The sequence below is a fragment of the Dicentrarchus labrax genome, unplaced genomic scaffold (assembly GCF_905237075.1).
Source record: "Dicentrarchus labrax unplaced genomic scaffold, dlabrax2021, whole genome shotgun sequence".
In the NCBI taxonomy this organism is placed as follows: Eukaryota; Metazoa; Chordata; class Actinopteri; family Moronidae; genus Dicentrarchus; species Dicentrarchus labrax.
This window is the reverse complement of record NW_026136706.1, coordinates 29,488,802-29,510,005: the sequence shown is the minus strand read 5'-3', so window position 1 is coordinate 29,510,005 and position 21,204 is coordinate 29,488,802. Positions and strand designations below refer to the sequence as shown.

General features: G+C 39.6%; 1 protein-coding gene across 6 annotated transcripts in view; it reads right to left on the bottom strand.

Moving 5' to 3' along the window:
- Positions 1–21,204, bottom strand: part of satb2 (SATB homeobox 2) — a 65,240-nt gene that overhangs the window by 28,660 nt on the left and 15,376 nt on the right. For all 6 annotated transcript variants that reach the window (XM_051403745.1, XM_051403747.1, XM_051403748.1 and 3 more), the window contains 2 exons: positions 14,250–14,465; positions 8,133–8,318 (listed from right to left, as the gene is read on the bottom strand). In XM_051403745.1, coding sequence (XP_051259705.1) covers positions 8,133–8,318; positions 14,250–14,465 — 402 coding nt within the window. The remainder of the gene's footprint in view (positions 1–8,132; positions 8,319–14,249; positions 14,466–21,204) is intronic.

Genomic DNA, 21,204 nt, shown 5'->3' with positions numbered 1-21,204 from the left:
TATATATAACAGTAGTTTTAGTTCATCTGCTACACATGAAAATTTCCTTTTTTAACATGAAAGCTTAGTTACAGTATGCAATGTCAAATGTATGTGAGTAAAATATAGACATTAAAACTAAACTTAAAGACAGCATATCACAAGAAGCACTTTTTACATAGTAATCATATGTAGAGCACAATTTCACATGTGAAAAATCTATATTCACATGTGGTTTTGAGACATTTCATAAATTCACAGGATACAGGCAAATGGAATTTTCAAATATTTTGCTAATTAAATTTAAGTCACTGCAAGTAAAACACATGTTATATCCAGGGGTGGATCTAGAGAAACATTGATGGGGTGTCCAGAGGGTGTCATGGAGACTTTAAGGGGTGGAAGAAGTGTATGCTCATTTAATCACAAACAATCACATCTATCAATATTTGCCTAGAAAAGCTCCCATAAACTCAAAAACATATTGTGGCACAGTAGTAAAGCATTGAATAGAAATATCTAAAGGTGGAATTATTCATTGGTGGACATTCACTTTATTTGTTGCACTTTAACCTATCACTTAATCTAAAATGTGGCCATAAAACATAATTCTAATAATAATTTCTCTTTTTTAACATGTTATTTTAAAAATGTATCTTAATTAATGTGAAATAATTAATTAATTTGAAAAAAGACTGGGGAAGCCATGCATTATTTTAGGTGTGAAAGCTGCAACCGCTGCCACCCCTTTTGATCCGCCCCTGGTTATATCACATTTGAAACAAGGTTTCAACGGTTACTCTATCTCACATGTGGAATAAAATATCACACACGTGACAACATGAATTCCACATGCAAAAGGGTTTTGTTTGTGTGATTATTTTGTAAGGCAAGATGTAATGAAACGTATTTTTAAAGAGATGGAATAAAATACTGAGATAATTTTATGACAGAGAGGAAAACACTGAGCTCTTCCTCCTCTCGTTTTTCTTGCTTTTTCTGTCTCTTTCTCTTTCACACACACACACACACACACACACACACACACACACACACACACAACACATACACATACACACAAAGAAGCTCTCTCGACTGGCTATCTTCAGCATGCAGCATCCGCACGTTTGAAAATAAGACATAACAAGTTCACTAATGCCAAACTGGGTGGAAGCAAACGCGTGAATAAGCAGACAAACACAAACTCACAGAGGACACATGACAGCACACAGAGAAGTGGACATGTACATGTACCGGCTTTGCATGCAAGCACCGCCCACACACACACTCACACGCTCACAGTGTGACGGTAAATGCATTAATAATTGATCCATCATTTTTGGTCTGCTGTTCAATGGGCTCTGCTTCTTGTCCACATTTAAAAGTAGAAATCATTGTTCCCATTTCCACATTAAAATTCCACCTCCCAGAGACATGCTTTTATGTGGCCGGCTGGTGGCTTGGCTCATGTCTGAGTGTGCCCATCCACACAAACGCAAGTCCATACACAAACACACACTGATGTCTCTGACTCCTCTCATCGACACTCGCGCAGGCCTGCACGCATGGATGCCTGTACGCGCGCGCACACACCCACCCACAAATACACGTGTACACACAGTAATCCCATTGTCCCATGCTAGAATAAGTCTTAATGGTCGCAGCAGCCTGTGCACGCATGCGGGGGCTTCTTTCAAACTGGTTCCAGGTTCCACCCCTGGCACTCACTGAGGTAAACCCTATAAGCCTGACTCACCCCTATCGTCCATCATTACGCTCTGAGGAACTCCTCTTGATGAAAATCTGTCATGCCGTAATTTCAGGGTGTGCTCCTCTTTGCTGAAATGCTGCTTGAACAATGGCAGCAGTGAGAGGCTCTAATAAGGCGTACTTTATTAAGTGTTTGCAAGTTTTTATTAACAGTTACTTTGTCATTTTGAATGCTTCGCTGAGCAGTAATAAGCCACAAATAAAAGTTTCCACATTGCGAAAATCCATTTAGCTAGTTTCATCCTCAGCTTTATACTTTTATGTTTACTTTAAAATAGGGATCTCATGGTGGGGCAAAATAACATATCAGACAATCAGACAGGTTGTAAACAAGCCAACAGATGATCTAAACCACTTTATTCTGAGGTAAATCTGAGAGGGAGCACGCCCAGAACATTGGCAACGACCCCTCATGCACACATCAACTGTGCACACAACTGCCACAAGTACAGCAGATCAATTTTTACAATGGATAGTTTGGGTAATTGCCATTCGGATTCATTTTCTCCTCCAAACACCACTGGCTAGGCTGGTTGTTCTTTAAAGGGGCACTCACACACGAAGTTCAGTTGACTCCTTATGTGCAATACTCCTTATTCTTGAAGGCCCAGTGTGTAAAATGTTGGCGGATCTATTGTCAGAAATGGAAAATAATACTCATAGGTAGGTTTTCATTAGTGTATAATCACCTGAATGTAGTAATTGTGTTTTGTTACCTTAGAATGAGCTGTTTTTATCTACTGAGGGAGCGGGTCCTCTTCCATGGAGGCCGCCATATTTGTTTGTTTCTACGGGAGCCCAGACAAATGGGACAAATCAATGGCTCTAAATAGGGCCACCATAGTTTCTCCTCCACATTTGGAAGCATTATTCAGTTGGTTGTGACCTGCAACTTCACCATTAGATGCCACGAAATCCTACATACTAGTCCTTTAATAGGAATTAGAATTACAATCTGGTGGCAAGAGTTTGAAAGAAGAAGATCTACTTTATTAATCCATAATTTTTTACATGCACATAGGCCTGAAATGCAATCACACACACAGGGCTTATAGACAATGTGGAGAAATGGTGGAGTGATGAGCTGCCACATAGCGGCGCCACAGAAGCAGTTAGGGGTTTTGTCCCTTGTTCAAGGGCACCTCAGCAGTGGAGGAGGTGAACTGGCACCTGACCAACCTCCGGTTCCCAAGACAAGTATCTACAGACTGAGCTACTGCAAAAAGACAGAGAGTACCAGATAGGGAGAGTCAACAAATTATGCTATTCAGGTGCATGATGGGAATTGTAAGATCTAGCATTTTTTGGATGCTGACCTACTGGAATACAAGTCAGGATATCGATTTTGACCATCCTGTACCCCTTTAAAGCCATTTATGATTATCTGACAGCCTGTGTTTCTTTCCCTGTCTTCTCAGCAATTATCTTGGTGGGTTCAGTATTATTTTTAACAATAGGAAGATGGCAAAAAGTACAAAAATAAGACCCTGGTTTTGAGGAACCAGAGCTATCCTTTAAGATAAACTAAAAAGTGACCTACAGAGAAATGTATGAAGATTTAATTACCAGCCTAACCTGGCAACTCAAAATATGTTCTTAGTCCACTGATTTTTAAATATATTATAAATCTGTGGATTAAGTAAAGTATGCCTTGAATAGATAAGAATGCTGTAAGTGGTGCCCAAAATGTAACAGCACTCTGCTAGAACTACAATGGACAACAGGTCTGATCTCAGTCCAGTAGTGTGCTGACATGGTCTGCAGCAGTGACCCTTTGTGGCCTGTTAGACGTGGCACTGCAACAATGCTCTCTCTACCCCCTCTCTCTCTGTCTCTCTGTCTCTCTCTCTCACTGACCACTGTTAACTGTTCGCTGACTAAAGCCGTAAAGTACAGGTCTGCTCCCATCCATTCTATAAAAGCCTTCAGACCCTTATAATTGAAATAAACAATATCTCCCAGTTAATTACTGGGCTAAGCTAATTAAAGAAAGGCCGTGGTCCTCGGCGGGGACTTTAAATACACCGCTGGGACACAAGAATGCAGGACACAATTCAAACAGGGAGAAAATAGCTGGGACTCTGTGTAATTTTGGTTGTGGACCGCAAGGGAAAAATGTATAATTTAAGCCAGAAATTATTCATTTAACATAAACGCTTGTTTTAAAAAACAAAAAGTATTCATTTGAGAGAAGCTGGGGGGAAGGGTGTGTGTGTGTGTGTGTGTGTGTTTTGTCTGTGATACTGCATGACTACAAGGTATTCTACTCCAGGCGTATGTGAGCTTTAGTGTGAGCACATGCAAATGCATCCTTGCATGGGTTAAATAAAGTTTACAAGTATGTTTATGTGCCCGTGAGTGAGTTTTGTGCACACAGGCTGTAAGTGAACAGCGTTCAAGTCAATTCTTGGAGTTTTTGTTTGTGTTGAGTTGTGATGTCCCGTTTAGTCTCGCCTTTGAAGCCCCTGGTGTGGTGCTTTTAGAGGGGGGAGTGCATTGATGTGGACAGGGGACCATTGTGGCTCGCTGTTTTCCATACACACTGATGAGACAGACAGAGAGAGACCTCCCCTGATACTTGGCAAAAACACTGAGGCTAAAAGTGCTACTAATGGCATTCATCTGCAAACCGTAGCAAACACTAGCCATAGAATTTAGCCGGCTATTTTAGGCCATCGCTTAAGGATCATGTGTATCTGTGTGTTTATTTTTTTAACTTGCTTTAACGGGCTTTCAATTACAGGTCTGAATTTTGCAGTTTTGCATGAGTTGATAAATGGTTATACTGGAAGGATTACAAGGATTTGTAATGTTATTATCATTTAAAGCAGCCTTTTTGTGGCAATTAATTATCCTCAATCCGTTAAAGGTCCAGTGTGTAGTTGCTTCTAGCAGCGTCATTGCAGGTCGCAGCTCAGACGCTTCCACCTCCCCTTCCAAGCACAAAGGAAGAACTACAGTGGTCGCAAAATGCACAAAAAATACGAACGCCAGAGGAGCCAGTGTAGAAAACACTGTAGAAACATGACAATTTAACATGGTGGACTCCATGGAAGGCAATCTGTAGATAAAAACAGCCTATTCTAAGGTAACAAACACAACAATTCTCATATTCAGGTGATTATACACTAATGAAAACATACCTGTGAATACTATTCCATTTCTGACAATAGATCCTCCTAAAGGTTACACATTGGACCTTTAAAATATCATATGTCTATTACAATTGGGGTCTATTTTTTGCTCTTTTGGCTATAACTAAGTAATTCTTAAGATATGGAAACTTGGCAACCTATCACTGCAACCGCGTCCTCTGACTTCTCATGGATGTTTTAATTAGATTACAGTTTTGGTAATCATTTTATGGTTTCTTTCTTTTTATTTAAAATCTGTTGACTCCTGCCCCATCTGACATTATTTTTGTGATGTTGCCACATTACAATTCCTCAGCCATTTAGCTGGTGTGTAGAATATGCAGTATCACTTATCCTAAATGGTAGAAAATATTTACCTGACTGTGCCAGATGGTTGGTTAAACAGAACCATCTGGGAAGTGTTTTTTGGAAACTGCCCTGTGGAAAAGGGCAGGCACTTGGATGAACCATCTGTCTATCACTGTCTATCATAGGCGACCTTCAACCAATCAGACCAACGAAGCTCTTCTTTCGATGAAGAAAATGATCTCCAGTTCTGATAGAACTGATGCTAGCAGCATCTACACTAACCTCTTTAGCATTATGTTCAACCAACTAAATTATCTGTATCTGTTGGAATGGGTGGGGCTTAAATAAATCTGACATAAATGGGAGTCGTACATCGAGTTGGGAAGTTGTACATTAAAGCTGCAGTAGCTAACATTTAGAATTCATTCCCAGATGTGTCACGTCAGGTTGGCTTTGGGTTGGTAGCTTGAATTCGCAATCAGACTCAATCTTGTCTCTGATTGGTTGGTTGGTTGTAAATAGCACTGAGAAGACAGATTATCTGTCTCATGTATTACTGTCAGGGTATAGTGAAAGTTTCAGTGAATATGAAAAAAAGCTATTTGTATAAAAGTGTCCTACTGCAGCTTTAAGCCTAGTACTCGCTCAACCCTAAAAGTTACTCTTTAACACTTTTGCTTTTGTGTTGCCTACAATGCCGACTATCAGAGAATAAGTCAAATGAATTGCTGAAATTGAACCTGCTGAACTGAATAAGTGAAGCCAGACTTCAGGTTAAAATCAGGATATCTTGAGGCAGATTTCTAGCACCCAAATGTCACTCTTCACGTCCATTTAAATAGCACTGTCTTAATTGTTAAAAGTTCCTGGAAAACATTTTTTCAGCTAATGGGAACCCTGAATGATATCATATTAAAAGCTCAACATGTAACAGACTGAAGAACATGACTGCTGTGAGACGGGACCACTGTTCAGCTGGCACGCTGCTCTGCTGGATGTGAGTCGGGCCTGTTAAGGGAAAACGGAGAGGCGGAGGTCGAGAGTACACGGCCTGTTTCAGGTGGGCTGGAGGTCTGATAAGGGTTGTTGGCCTTGAGGCAGTAAAGGGATTACCTGTGTGTTTATGAGATGGGGAGAACACACACCCACCCACACACACACACACACACACACACACACACACACACACACACACACATACACACACATGCAATCTCAAAGAACCATGTCTGCATGCTCATGGGTCTGCAGACTTAATTTGAACGAGACCTGATGGGGATGACACACACACACACACACACAAATACTGGAGCGAGATCTCAAACAGATGGGGATCCCCCACCATTTTCAGTCTATTGCAATAGCCGTGTTGCTCACTGTCGCTCTGTTGTTACCATTTCATATCCATGTGAGGCAACTTCCCCAGATGGAATTTTCTGCATACTTGAGAAAAGACAGCAGTAAATGACACTGTCCTGTTGCAGATGACTACCATGTGTGCAACAATAAATTACAGTTTTTCTTTTCCTCTGCTTCATAAACATTCTCACACATACTGTACACACACACACACAAACACACAATGTATTTTTGTCTTGCGGAGACATTCCTGTCCAGCTCTTTGTTGTGTCTTTAATGAGTTTTACAGGCCCTGTCTGTGTCTTAGTTGTGTTTTTGAAACATTCTTGTGCTTATTGCCACCGTAACAGTGCAGCGTCTGCTCTAAAGAGAACATCTCACATCCAGTTTTCTTCTCAGGCCGCTGATTAGAGGGAGAGTCTCCTCTCAAAGATCATTCTCGTCTTGACCCCTAAGCTGCATTTAATTCTGAGTCAGTAGTGCCATAGTTTACAAAGTGAGACAGTTGGCGGTTGGAAAATCCTGACTGTTATTAATGGCCTTGATGAAACCCTCTTCTTGCTAACAAAAAGAGGCAGCATGACCTCAGATATTTAGCTATTTAAATGTTAGTATAGTAACTGTTATTCTGTATTGCTCTGCCAAGGCTAAAAAGTTGGTAATCTGTACAACTATGTTTTATTGATTCAGGCAGCATCAGTGTTGCTAAGCACTTCTTTTTTGTGCTTCTCAAACAAACAGTTGTGTCCACTACTGCAAAGTCCATTTGCGTGGTATTCCTGTCTGAGGTTTGACTTTGTAGGTGGTGCTCCTTTATGTGTTTGGTGATGATGGCTATTTCTACTACGGCTAGCTATCGGCTTCTTCTGCTGTTTTCTTTCTTTTTCATTTAAATTTGTCACCACTGAAAACACTTACTCTTAGACAGGTTTCTCCGTTGTTTCTAGTCTTTATGCTAAGCTAAGCTATCTGGCTTCATATGTAGCATCACATTGAGTGTAAACATGAGAGTGATATCGATCTTATCGCCAAACTCTCAACAAGAAAGCAAGTAAGCTATTTCCCATAAATAATGCTTTAAAAATGATGCTATATGAGCATATAATATCCTGAGGTGAGCTGTTGTTGCTACAACATGCTAGGCCACACTATAAATCATGAGGCCAGGCTGTAGCTGGCTTGGATTCAGGGACACAGCTCCTGTTGTAGGTTCACAACTTCTATCATACTATCCTCTCAAAACTTTGCACTTGATATCCGTCCCTGTCAGACACAATGTTGATTCACAGATCATATTCAGTTGGTTTTGTGCTCACTTAGTTGGTAGTAAGAGAGTAGCAGCATGGTAAAAATTTATTTGTTTTAAAAGATTCTTCATTTCAAGCGCATACAGTAGATGTTTAGTACTTTACATATGATGAACTTGAAGGAATTTTGAAATGCAATTTTGCAAAATGTCTAAGGGCTGTAATCACACTTTACTTTGAAAATCTGAAAGATTAATTTCTTTTAAACTATGAGAAGAATAAAGAGATATGACAGCACTGGTGTCGCAGTGTTTGTAGTGTCTCTCTGACTGACCGTGGGCCTGTGCAGCTGAGCTGTGGGAGTAGCCGAGGGCCAGCAGAGCCGTCTCCACCAGCTGAGAGAACAGGATATCTTTCCTGACCAGGACAAACTCTGCGTGCTCTTCTCTTCCCTCACATCCATCTGTCTGAATCCCTCCATCCGACTGCTCCACCACACAGAAGACTGGAATCATCAGACCTGTTCGAGGAGGAGGACGAAAACAACAAGGAGATTCTTTTAATGTCTGGCTTTTATTGTCTGTGATCACAACACAGTTTATCCCTCACAGACAGCAAACATGTGGATTGAATTGAAGCTTGTAATCACTTCATCCTTTTTGTTGTACATTGTTGAATATTACAACACCTGAAATTCTCAATAAGCCACAATCAAGCAAGGATATAAAACAAACAATATGCATTCCTAAATGGACTGTAACAGTGCTGCTCAATGTCTGCTGGAAATGTCCAGACATTTAATCTAACGGCTATTAGATAGGCAGTCATAAGAATGGCTCGCCTAACAGATATGCAAAGATTATACAAATATACAAAAGAGCTAGACTGACAAAAACTGCTGCTTTCATTATTCAGGAATTAATAACAAAAAAATAACAATTTACAGAACCGTAAATGAGGGATTTAAAGTAAAATTTGAATTTGAATGCAGTTGACAAAGGTTATACAGAGGTTTATGGTCAAAACAAAACTTGAATTTACATGATACAATGAGTTGCAAGATGCAAATTCAGGCCAAACCAGCTTCTCCAGAAAGGTTTAACAGTTTAGAAATGGATGGGGCTCTCTCCACACACAGACCAGGACAAACGCCATGACCACTTTGTATGGAAGTGGAAGTTTTGAACAGTTAAATGAATTATTGACAGCAACAACTTCAAGTAAATCCAGAAAAAAAATGTAACTGGTGAGTCCAGACATGTGGCTCACCACTACGCTGCAGGGACGAGGCTAGAACTTGTGTAAGATAAGATAAGAGGGGAGTTGTTGGTGTTACAGCAGCATAAGGACAGACATAAGCACAGACAAACAGAGAATGTTAAAGGTGCTATCAGTGAAATCAGCATTTTGGCTAACTTCCTGTCCAGTTAGCAGTCCCCTCCCTCCTCCTAACGTCATCGCACTGACATTCTGCTGCCTGCCGTTGAGGACCGCCTCTTTGTGGAGTTCTCTCTCCTGATTGGATAAAGTGGGAACAGGATACCAGGAAGTGTATTCTCTGTTTACTGCAGGAAGGAGGGACTGGGAGACCATGTGACTGACTGAACTCTCTATATCAGTGATGGCTGTCACAATGTAGAGCTAATTAACACTTATTTTCACAAAAGAAAATCACCCACAGCACCTTTAAAGAAAATAAATGATTCCAAGTGTATAAAATAAAATAAGAATAGATAAATGGGAACTATACAAGAGCAGTTAGACGCAAAACGCAAACTTACAGGCAATAGCAATACACATACAGCAGCCTACCCAGAACTGGTGTTGTACTTGAACTAACCATCTCAAGCAAAATTAGGTAGTGGCATGTGGGACTTGCCAATCTCAACTAGTCCTCTAATGACAAAACAGCCTTACAAAAAACTCAAAAGAGCGATTTCCCATCTCGTCAGGATGACACCGTCTGCCAGCGCCTTCCCGGCACAGTTAGAAAAATCATTCATAGACTCATTTTCTGATCTGCCACCACCATTATGGTTAAGGTTTGGTGAGGTTGAGGCAAATAAAACTAATGAAAGGAAACAGTTAACACACTTATTTCAATTGCCTCTTCACTGTAAAAAAGAAACAGTGACAAAACTCAAAATTTCAAGGCAGCTCTCTTCACAAGATGTTTAACTTTTAAGTCAAATTCAAACACATAATCTTTTGTTGAGAAAATTTATTTTTCTTCTTTAGAAAAAAATGGATCTCTCAAGTTTTTCTACAACAGAAATGTAAATTATCATTATTAAAAGTTTGAGTGTGTCATTCATTTATATTAAAACGCTCTTTCGTTTCCACACTCCAAAAAAAGAAATAGTTCTGGTTTCATGGCAATGGTTGTCTTTTTTACTGGAAATGTTTTCTTTTCGGTTGATTGAATAAAATGGCTTTTTTGACAATGAAAATGAAAGGGGGACTATTTTATTTTGGCTCTGTATATGCATATGTTCTGTGAAATCATGTTAAGAGTGGATGGGATGTTCATAGGAAACGTTTTAGGTGGAAAGATGTTTTTTTGCATAATGTCCGTTGGACACAGCATTGGGTAACTCATTCCTAATTCATATATTGAACTGGAAACTTGTGTTGGACAAGCTCTGATGCTGGCCTTTGGGCTGATCAAACAGGAGGTAAATTGAAGGGGTAAATAAAACGCTTAAAAAGTAAAAAAATAAAAAAATAATAATAAATGTGCAACTTGCGGTTATACTAAATAAAGCTTGCTCAGGTCGCAGTTTGGTTTAGGCAACGAAACTACTTGGTTAGGGTTAGGAAAAGATTGTACCACACAAAATCAACTATTGGTCTCACACAGGACTCAAACAGCAGTCTCCTGGGTGAAAGTGATAAGTGTGTTAAAGCCATCCATCCACCCTATCCTCTTCCAAACAATCTTTATACTACTGCTGCTCCTGCACCTTCATACACGCGTGTAGGCGAGGCAAAACGTGACACTGACACAATTTCATCTAGTGGAACGGCGGGTCTGTTACACACTTTGGCGCGAGACTGGGCTGGACTACAAACAAACATCCTCCATTTTGGGCCATCTTTTATTATGTTGGTGTTATTTTTCTGTCCCAGTACATGCATTGTGTTTATTACAATCTTAATGCATTAGCATCCCCTTTAGCTCTACATTATAAACAGGCACATTTAAATCAAGACAATCACTTGTTCCTCAGTGTTTTCAGTATCTGGTTACAATAAGTATCCAATTCCAACATATTCTCGCAAGATCCACGTCCTTCTGGCTCCCTGCACTAATATCAATCCTTCCTCTCCAATATCAGCTTTTTCCTAAAAGGTTTTTGGTTTTGGGCCACCTGTCAACTGGCAATTAATTAAAGCTCTCTGAAGAAATGATGGAGTGAGAGCATTAGGCAGCGTCCCAGCACTAATAATACAGGGCATGGCAATGTGTTTTACCGCATGGATACCACACAATACCAAACACACACACACACACACACACACACACACACACACACACATGCCTCCTTTTCCCAGCACGCACACACATTCTCCTCCATACAAACACATAAGGTGCATGCAGCATTAGCAGCCCCCCCTCCCCAACGTACCGAGATCCATCCCACCCGTTGTTTTAATCAGTCAATTCCTATATTTCTATTTCCTCCTCATTAATCACTCTGCTCCCAGTCCTCCAGGCTCTCATGGAGTGAATTACACACTGGAGCACCGTGCCAATTCAAGTAAGTGAATTTCCCCCAACAGGGAAATATAACTGTCAACACAGAGCAGCTCCCTCCGACCAGCCCTCCTCTCCCCCTCTCTCCCTCTCTCCCATTCTCTCTCACCCTCTTCCCTCTGGCTCTATCTCGCTCTATCGTCCGTCTCCACCTCAGTCTGTCTTCTCTTATATCCAGTGTCCTGTGATTTGCCCGCTGACTGTATGATCTGGTTTGGATGATGTGATGTTGCCTCAAACCTCTAATCCCTCTAATATGTATGGGGATGAGTGAACGGGGACATTAAAATAAGATATGTCTGTGTGTGTGTGTGTGTGTGTGTGTGTGTGTGTGTGTGTGCGCGTGTGTGTGTGTATGGAGCGTAAGTGGGTGTGTATTTTGGCAGCATTTCTGGGGTGTAAGTGTCACAGCGTACAAGTTTGTGAATGTGGACGTATGGTGTGTGTGTGAGCATGTAAATCTGTGCGTTTGTGTTTGCACACTGCTCTGTATGTTGTGTGTGTGTGTGTGTGTGTGTGTGTGTGTGTGTGTGTGTGTGGCCCCCTCCTCGTGGCAGCAGTGTGGTTTGGAGGAGACACGTTGAGTTTCCTGTCTTCAAAGACAACCCGTCATTATTACAGGCCAACCATCCATTCAGCACAGGAAACCCCTTCCTCCTTCCTCCTTCCTCCTTCACCGTCCCTCCCTCCGTCCCTCGTCACTTTTCTCACACACAAACAGTTTCTTCTTTACATTCAAACATTCATTCATTCTCTCACTCCAACACATTCTTCTTCTTCTTCTTCTTCTTCTTCTTCTTCTTCTTCTTCTTCTTCTTCTTCTTCTTCTTCTTCTTCTCTTCTTCTCCTCTTACTGTGGTTTTAAATCTGAGCTCCTTGCTGATTTGTTAAGCTCTTCAATAAAGCGAGACACTACAAACAAAACGTGTGTTTTTCATGCAGTGGTCAATTTTGAGATTTAGTTTTGTTGGGGATTTTGCTTTTTTATATATAACATGTGTTCTTTTCAGACTAGTGGAAAGTAAGCACCCAAAATACACATTTAGTTGTTTGTTTTGCTACATTTTGTCTGTTTGTGTCTGTAGATTTCACCCAAAATTAGCATTAGATCATTCTTAATTAGCATAATTAAACATAATATTTCAGAAAACTTGTAATATAAGTAATCAGTATGTGAAGTTTCATGGAGATATCTCACCTGGAGTGAATTTTCAAATACATATCTTTTTTTTTTTAAACTCTGAGCCAGAAATCTCCACCTCACTTTATACATACACCAAAGCTTCCAGTTTTCTTCCTATCTATATTCTGGAGGGTTTTTCTGAGGGATTTGTTCATATATCATTCACAGCCTGATTTATATCACATTGTATCCCTAAAAACATGGTAATAATGTATTGTTTTTTATGGATTTTGAAGCATCTTCCGATTTATGAAGTGATTAAAAGAAATATCCAATTCATTCAATGTTCAGATTTTTGGTCTTGGGTAGAAAATTTATCATTTGTATATTTGAATATAACATTTCAGAAAACTTGTAATATGAAAAATAATTAAAACTGTTAACTAAACTGTCAGGCAAAAATCAGAGTGTAAGAGATTACCGGAGAAATTTCTGCAAACATATGGCAACACAAACACCCAGACAGAGGGCATAAGTGCACACACACACATGCATGCACACATACATAAACAAGAAACAACTTTCACAATGAGAGCAGGGATCGATAACCCAGAGTGAGTTGTATAAATCTTGTTTATATGGAGCAATCTCCTTTATTTGGTAAGCCTGTGTTATACAGTTCCCCCCAGACTTATAGATTAACAGTGCAGAAACAGCTCGGGTTCTCCCAGCAGCGCTGCCACACTACAACACAGCGCACCGAGCCAAACTCAACTCAACCTCAGGATGTGGCTCAGTGCACAGCCAAAAGCTGGCTTTGGGTTGGGTGCATAAGAGCTCAAAAACCTCTGACACCTGGGTGAAATCGCAAGAGCTGTTCTGACATGCCATCATCCAGATTTTTCTATTTGAGAAAAATGCAGCATTCCACAAATCCAATGATTCCACTGATTTATTATATATTATTATTAGCTTATTGTTAATCCCTTACAATATTCTATTTTTTAACTCATCAACCACATTTTATAAAAGTTTTCATCAAAATTGTACATAAAATCTACAAAAGAAAATTAGGATTAATGCTCCTTTCTATGTGAATATTAGCAGTTGGGCGCATGGAGATAAACCGATGGTGGCGCTAACAAGATGATAAAAGAGCTCCAGGCAGACCTCAAACAAACAGAAACGGTGTGCAAAATGTAAAGAGAATGTGAAATTTCTCTTTCTTTCATGTCTTAATTTGAGGAATGCTACAGTCTAATCGCTGCACACAGATCTGATGTTTCTGGATGCTGCTATTTTTCGTCTCTTCAGTCACGTGATGATTTATTCTTGGGTCTGTTTCCGCTGCACTTTGTCACCGTTCCTATCAATACACTACCTTTACCACCTCAGCCTACGTTGAAAACCTTTTTGCGATATATATCTATTTAGACTTTCTGGTGTTTCCACTCTAGTCTCTATGTGCAAATTAAAAAAGTGCATAAAAACAAGTGAACTTATATTGAGTTTGTCGCTTTAAAATATTTTCCTACAATAAATAAAATTGATGCATCTTTTGATGAGTTTACCTCCTAAGGGCCTTGGTGGGGCTCCGTTGTGGCGTATGCGTGGCCCAGTGGGGCTACCATTGAGCTCCAACCGGCCCTTTTTCCCTGGTGGTGGGAGGCCACTGAGGTCCGGGCTGCCTCCCCTCCGCTCAGGACTGTCCTGGGTGATGGGACTCTCCCCTCCTCTCTCCATCCTCCTCCACACCCCCAGAGGAGCTCCAGCCAGAGAGAACGAGTCTGAAAAGATTGAAGGGAATAAAGTTGTGACTGTGTGTGAGGAGCAGAAAGTGGATGTTATAAATAGAATGTAGCTATTGTACCATGTTGGTGATATTATATTTTATTTTATCATCAACAAACCAAATTAAAAAGACAAAAACCCAAAATGTATGTATTGAACAAGTGTTGCTATGACTCGGTAGCTCCCCTGCTCACTAGATCACCAAATGTGTATTAAACGTACAACAGCAACAAAAGACAAAGTTTGCTGATGGGAGTTGTTTGTCTTCACCACCAGTGTTGTCATTGCAGTCAGCTTCTCCAGGTTAGGATTCCTTCAGTATTCACGGTTCAGGAGGTTTCTACCAGGAGCCCAATGATCCACAGAGGTCTCCTCCTCTCCAAAACAAACAGACCCGCTGATTAAAACACTGAATAAAGTCATTCCACCTTAACAATCACTGTTTCTCCCACACTGTTGGGCAGACAGAGGACGTCCTGGAGGGGCTGCGAGCAGAGCTGCTGCAACGTCCGATGACTAAAATCCTTCATCCGGTTCAAATCTAGAGTTAAAAAGCACCAAGATCTAAACAGTGGATGGTAAAAATGTGGCTTCAGACTGGATAAACAGTCAGTGTATGACAGCTTCTGGCAGACAACCACTTGACCATTGACAGGCGACCAGTGAAACGCAGCGTTACTTGAATAAAATGACACATTTCTCTGAGTTTGAACATTGTTGGAAACATTTGGGATAATGGAAGGACACAACTCAACTACATATAGAAGCTAGACAATTTGATGTGGAAATGTTACATATTATTCATGTAATATGCGCTCTTTACTCCTGTTTGAGTGATGTTTAAAACTACGGTGCCCAGTTGTTAGGCATAGCTTAGGCTTTTTTTAAATAATGAAACTACATATTTGTGACCAATTTTTAAAGATTTATGTTTTCACTAACTAGATCCACAGACAGGGAAGGGAAACCAAAAAGCATCAAGTGGCCTACTAACACATTATTGGTTTTGGTCTTTTCATTGAATTTGTTGACGATGAGAGAAACATAGAATAACACCAACCTTACACGTATCCTTTAAGGGGCAAAAAGTGCAAGTGCATTATAAACAAATAGAGACAGTCCTTTATAGGGGGTGTAAAAAATTATAGAAAAATATCGTATTGCAATTTTTTATTTTGTGATATTGTATTAACTCTCTGTTTGAACACCCACCTGACATAGCAGTGTTGTAAACTTAAACTGAGGGCTTTGATGTTGGACTGTGTGTTCCTTAGACTGTGACAGTTTTCCTAATATCGCAATATATCGCATTATATTGAATCGTAACCCCTGTATCGTGATACATATCGTATCGACTGACTCTTCAAATACACAGCCCTAGTCCTTTATCAGTGTTTGCTGAGAACCAGGCTGTGACAGTGTAGGATGTTTGTGTTTAATATGTATGAGTACATATACGCCATAACACACGTGGCCACTACCCCCAACACACACATTCATGAGAGTGTGAGCCTTGTGGGGTCGGCATCCCCTGATAAGGGAGCGTCAGCCAAATGGCTAATACAGGGTAATGGCATTAGAAACGCTGCCAGGCCAGACAGGGGACACGCGCCAACGTATCAAAGAATAGCCAGCTTGCTCAGGCCAAATGGACTGCTTTTATTTACATACGAGCCCCTGGACGATATCTGCCAGCATGTGTGACCCTCAGAGCGGAGAGAGAGAGATTAGAAACTGAAAAATGGCAGAGAAAGAGCAAGCATGGGAGGATTTTTTTATATCGGAGTATGGAAATCAAGTTAGTGACCAGATTTGAGAGTGGAAAAACACAGAGGGTCTCTGCACTGAGTGACATTGGCCAGCAATTCACCAGAACAAATGAGGGAGAATCCATGGTTATTGTTTGAGCGTGGCATATTCCACAGCGCTTGATTAGAAACTGCAAGCCCCCCCCACTCTCTCTCTCCTTTTTAATATTTCTGCAGCTTTTACTGCTCCAGCTGTCGTAACTCCGAACAAAAGACAATGTTTTTTTGTGCGGTGGTGTCTCTCTGTCCTCCTCTTTTCCTCCCCCCCTCGCCTTTTCTCTACCTTCTGCACCGACTCTCGCTCTTACACAATAACACAGCTGAAAAACACCATCCACCACAGCAAGAATGAAAGAAAAAAAAACTCCCGATCTGAGAAGTATTAAGAGCTCAGGCAAAATTTCAAAATGAATAATAAATTAAAAACATTAGCTTTGGCGTGATTAAAAAGTGTGGGAGGCGAAGAGGCCAAAAATGTCAGTGGCAGAGTTTAATAAAAGTGGCTTACAGAAAAAGAGAGAAAGAAAACAAGTTCAAAGAGTTACACTGAGTGGAAAGCAATGGGTTTGAATGTGAGTCGAGTGGTAGCAATAATTCACAATGTGAGGCTTGCTGAGAAAAAGGGAGGCTTTGCAAATAAATCCAACCACTAACAATGTTGTAGCTACAATAAAGAACAACTGAATATAATAGAACATTGAAAGAAAGTCACTGGCTGCTGTCAGCTGCAATTTACGCTGCTCTTCGGTGCACTGATGAGCAAGACTTTACCTGCCTTGTAAAGGGGAAGGGACAGGTTGTTGAGGTCAGTTATTTTTTGGGCATTTTTCACCTCTTGTTTTAAAATAATCCTCCAGGGAAATCTGCCTGTATCACACACAGGTCCCAACTCGCTGCTGACGATCCCTATCAGGACCTGGCCCTGCCGACATCTTACCATCTAACCTGGGACACCCATGCTCACAGTTTCCCAGCATCATCTAATCTCTGAACATATCCTGCGTCAATTACATTTCATTTGGTATTTGGCCCGAGAGATAAAGAGTTTCATCATGCAATGTGTTTTTCTTTTTGTTTGTTTTTTTGCCAACCCTCACTCACTGGTGCCATGCCTGCTGAGATAAGACATCTCTCTTCAACAACAGCAACTATTACCTCATCGAATCATTACCATGTCAAGATTAAGTATATTTGTATGTGTTTATCAATGTATTCGTTAACAGCTATATCTCCTCCTGTGGGCCCACATACATGGATTCTGGTATATAAACAGATAAAGTATGACAATGTAGTAAAACACAGTTGAAATAATGCAAAATATTATTCATATAGTCTTAATAGGATGTCATTCACACATAAATATGCCCGGTATATCTGCTACATTACAGTGTCTAAATCCTGTGTTATACTGCCTATAAATACCCAGTTCAAAAGAGGGAACTCAAGTAAAGTATTACAAAAAATTTCCTAAATTTCCATTATTTTAAAGCCCCCCTTCAGTCAGAAATCAGTGTTTGTTCCTACTCCTACAGTGTGCTGTTTGAATACTGTATGTGCAGAGTTTGACACTAGAAGGATGTTTTCACATTCATCTGCTGAAAGTGGAAAGTTTCTCTGTGCTCATTGAAAATCAGATTTTAGGGGCGGGGCCTACCAGCAGGATTTGTGACATTTGATTTTTTTACAGAAAAAAACATAGACACACATTATTGTTCCAAGCAGACTATTTATATGTACATGTCTTAATACATGTCTGAATCTTTAAGTACAATTTTATGGTACTGTACTCATTACATTTCAGAGGAAAACATTGCACTTCTCATCCACTACATTTATCTGAAAATTCTAGTTACTTGTTACATTTCACATTGTGCATAAAGAACCATATGCAAATCATTGTTTATTTAAACCAGTGGTTCCCAACATTTTGGTTTGTGACCAAAAAATATTTTTCTAATTTCTAATTTCATTTGTCTATGATTTATTAGAAAAAAGTCTAAAAGATGAAAACAGACAGTTGGAACCAGTGAACTAAACTAGCTAACTGTATGTTTAGTAGCTCTCACTGCTCTAACACTGATGCATCAGTATGAACAATCTAATAATTAGGGTCGATTAAAATTAACGATTCTGATTTGTTTTCGTTATTAATGTTTTTAAGCAAAAAATGTCAAACATTTGTTGGTTCTAACTTCTCAACTGTGATGTTCTGCTTTTCTTTAGTGAACTGAACATCTTTGCATTTTTAGATATTAGAAAATAGTGAAAAACACAAGTTGACATCTTCTGATAGATTAATCAAGGGAGTTTAATAGCTAATGAAAATAATTATTAGTTAAAGTTCTACTCATATTATTTTATATAATAATATATCAGGCACTTTTACTTTGGTAAAGGATCTTCTTGCAAGGGTTCCTAAAAACATTATTAACTCAGGGGAGGGAAACATAATGTCCAATTATTTTCATACGGTCAATCATTGTAGTTGGTTCTTTTTGAAGAATTTAAAAATCTTAAACCCAACCTGCAGCTGATGTGAAGATTTTTTTGCATTTCTTACAACTGGCGTTGCAGCAAAGCGTTACATAAATCGGGTAATATAAAGCTTTGAATAATATATTGATTGTGAGTATGCACAGAGAGCCAAGACACAGATTTGTGTACTTACTTTCTTACATCCCTGCCATTTTTCTTTTTTTCTGTTTTTTCTACCTGTTTTCATTTGAAACATGTCGTGAATGACATGTAAACAATAACTTGGGTGGACGTGCATGTGTGATATTACAATAGCACAATAACATCCACATGCTGATAAATGCCAATCTGTTTTATGCAATTATTATGGGTGTGTTGAGCAACAACCTTTTGTCCTGAAGACCGTCTTTAAATAAATGTGGGAATGACTTGATAACTGTATGACGGGGTACAGTACATCACATGTTAATGACTCTAGCCGCTACTAAAATCCAACGCTGCTATCAGTCTTCAAACACTGTGATTGTTATCACCTATTTCCTAAATCCATCTGCATTGCATTGTTTGATAAGGCATGATAGTTAATATCACACGCCTTATCAAATAGTTAATAAAGAAGTGATAAAAGGAGCTGTTGTATATCTGCTATGGAGACGGGAACCAAATGTAATGTCTTTTTGATAAGAAGAGGGTCATGACACATTTCTCAATTTATTGCTTCTCTGGGCAACTGTCATACCTTTCAGAGAAGCCGTGAATGAATTATTACGAGTTCTTCTTCTTTAAAAGCTGTTAATTATTTAAGATCAGGTTGATTAAATCATCAATACAAGTGAAAATAAGCCACGTCACTGTCTTTTAAAACAAAATACCTAAACCTTAAAGATCCCTCTAGACATGTATTAAGACATATATACAAACAGTCTGCTTGGGACAATAATGTGTGTCTGATATGGGTTTTCTGCAAAAAACCAAAAATAAGTATAACTGCCACATTAAAACCCTTAAAAACTCATCTCCTCCTTCTACCTCATTAAAACCTTCCAGAATCTCTGAATATGCAAATGTTGTTGATTTCTAAAGTTTTCCTGCTGGACACAAGATGTCTCCTACTTCACTGTAAAGTCCATTCTCAGTGGATGTGCACTGGTGGCTTCAAGTTTCTACATCACACTCACACGTATAAGGCAGTCCCTCCAGGAAGAATTAACACAAATTCAACCAATCCCTGTGAATTCTGTGCAGCCTCGAAATCGTGTCACAACAACAACAACTTTTCTGCAAATTTGACCAGACATTGTAGTTTCCTGTGAGTTTCACCAATCATAGCAGTCCCCCACACAAAACATCGAGCCATATGTCAACAAACTACTAGGGGTGTTAAAAAATATCAAAACATATCACATTTTGTTTTGTGATATTGTATCAATTCTCAAAAACACAGTATCACTTTTTGTATTTGAACTCCCCATTTGAAATAGATAGCAGTGTTTTAAACGTAAACTGAGGGCTATGATGTTGGATGTTACAGACACTGTGATCAATACAATTGGAAACAAAAGTAGACTTTGTTTTACTCAGATTTTATGCATATTGTGGTGTGTTCTTTATACAATGACGGTTTTCCTAAAATTAGATTTTTCTGTAATATATATCATATTGCTAACAGTATCATAGTATATCACAATATTTTGAATCATAACCCCTGTATTGTGATACGTATCGCCAGATTCTTGCAAATACACAGCCCTACCCTTCTCAGCCGAGCAAGTTGCCTTCAATTTTTTTCAATTTTCACTTTCTCCCACAATTTAATCGTTAAAAAAAAAAAACGCAACATGTGTTGCAATTTTTTTTAGAAAAGCTGTTAGAAAAGCATTTTAGACCACAACAATCCCCCCCAAAAAAGCTCACAGAATTCTGTTGCATACTGGACCACGACTGACTTCCAAACCATTTGTGATGTCACAAAACCTGCTGGTAGGCCCCGCCCCTTAAAATCAGATTTTCAATGAGCACAGAGAAACTTTCCACTTTCAGCAGATGAATGTGAAAACATCCTTCTAGTGTCAAACTCTGTACAGACAGCATTCAAACAGCACGCTGTAGGAACAAGAACAAACACTGGTTTCTGACTGGAGGGGGGCTTTAAACATTTCTGCTATAAATCTGTCAGATATAAAGAAAAAAACCTGCTCTGCTCTGTTTGTCCCGCATTGTTGTTTGATACTGGGACCTCGTGTTTTGATGATAAGCCACTATCAAATTCCACATTATTACACGTTCTAGACATAACAAATACACACTGAGGGCCAAAGACAAGATTGTAGAGCAAAAATGTGGACACACCCAAAGAAATAGGAGAGTAGGGACACGACAACAAACACACCTATAAACAATATGTCCGGCTCAAAGACGTAAACACACACAAACAGAGGCTAACGTGTAATTC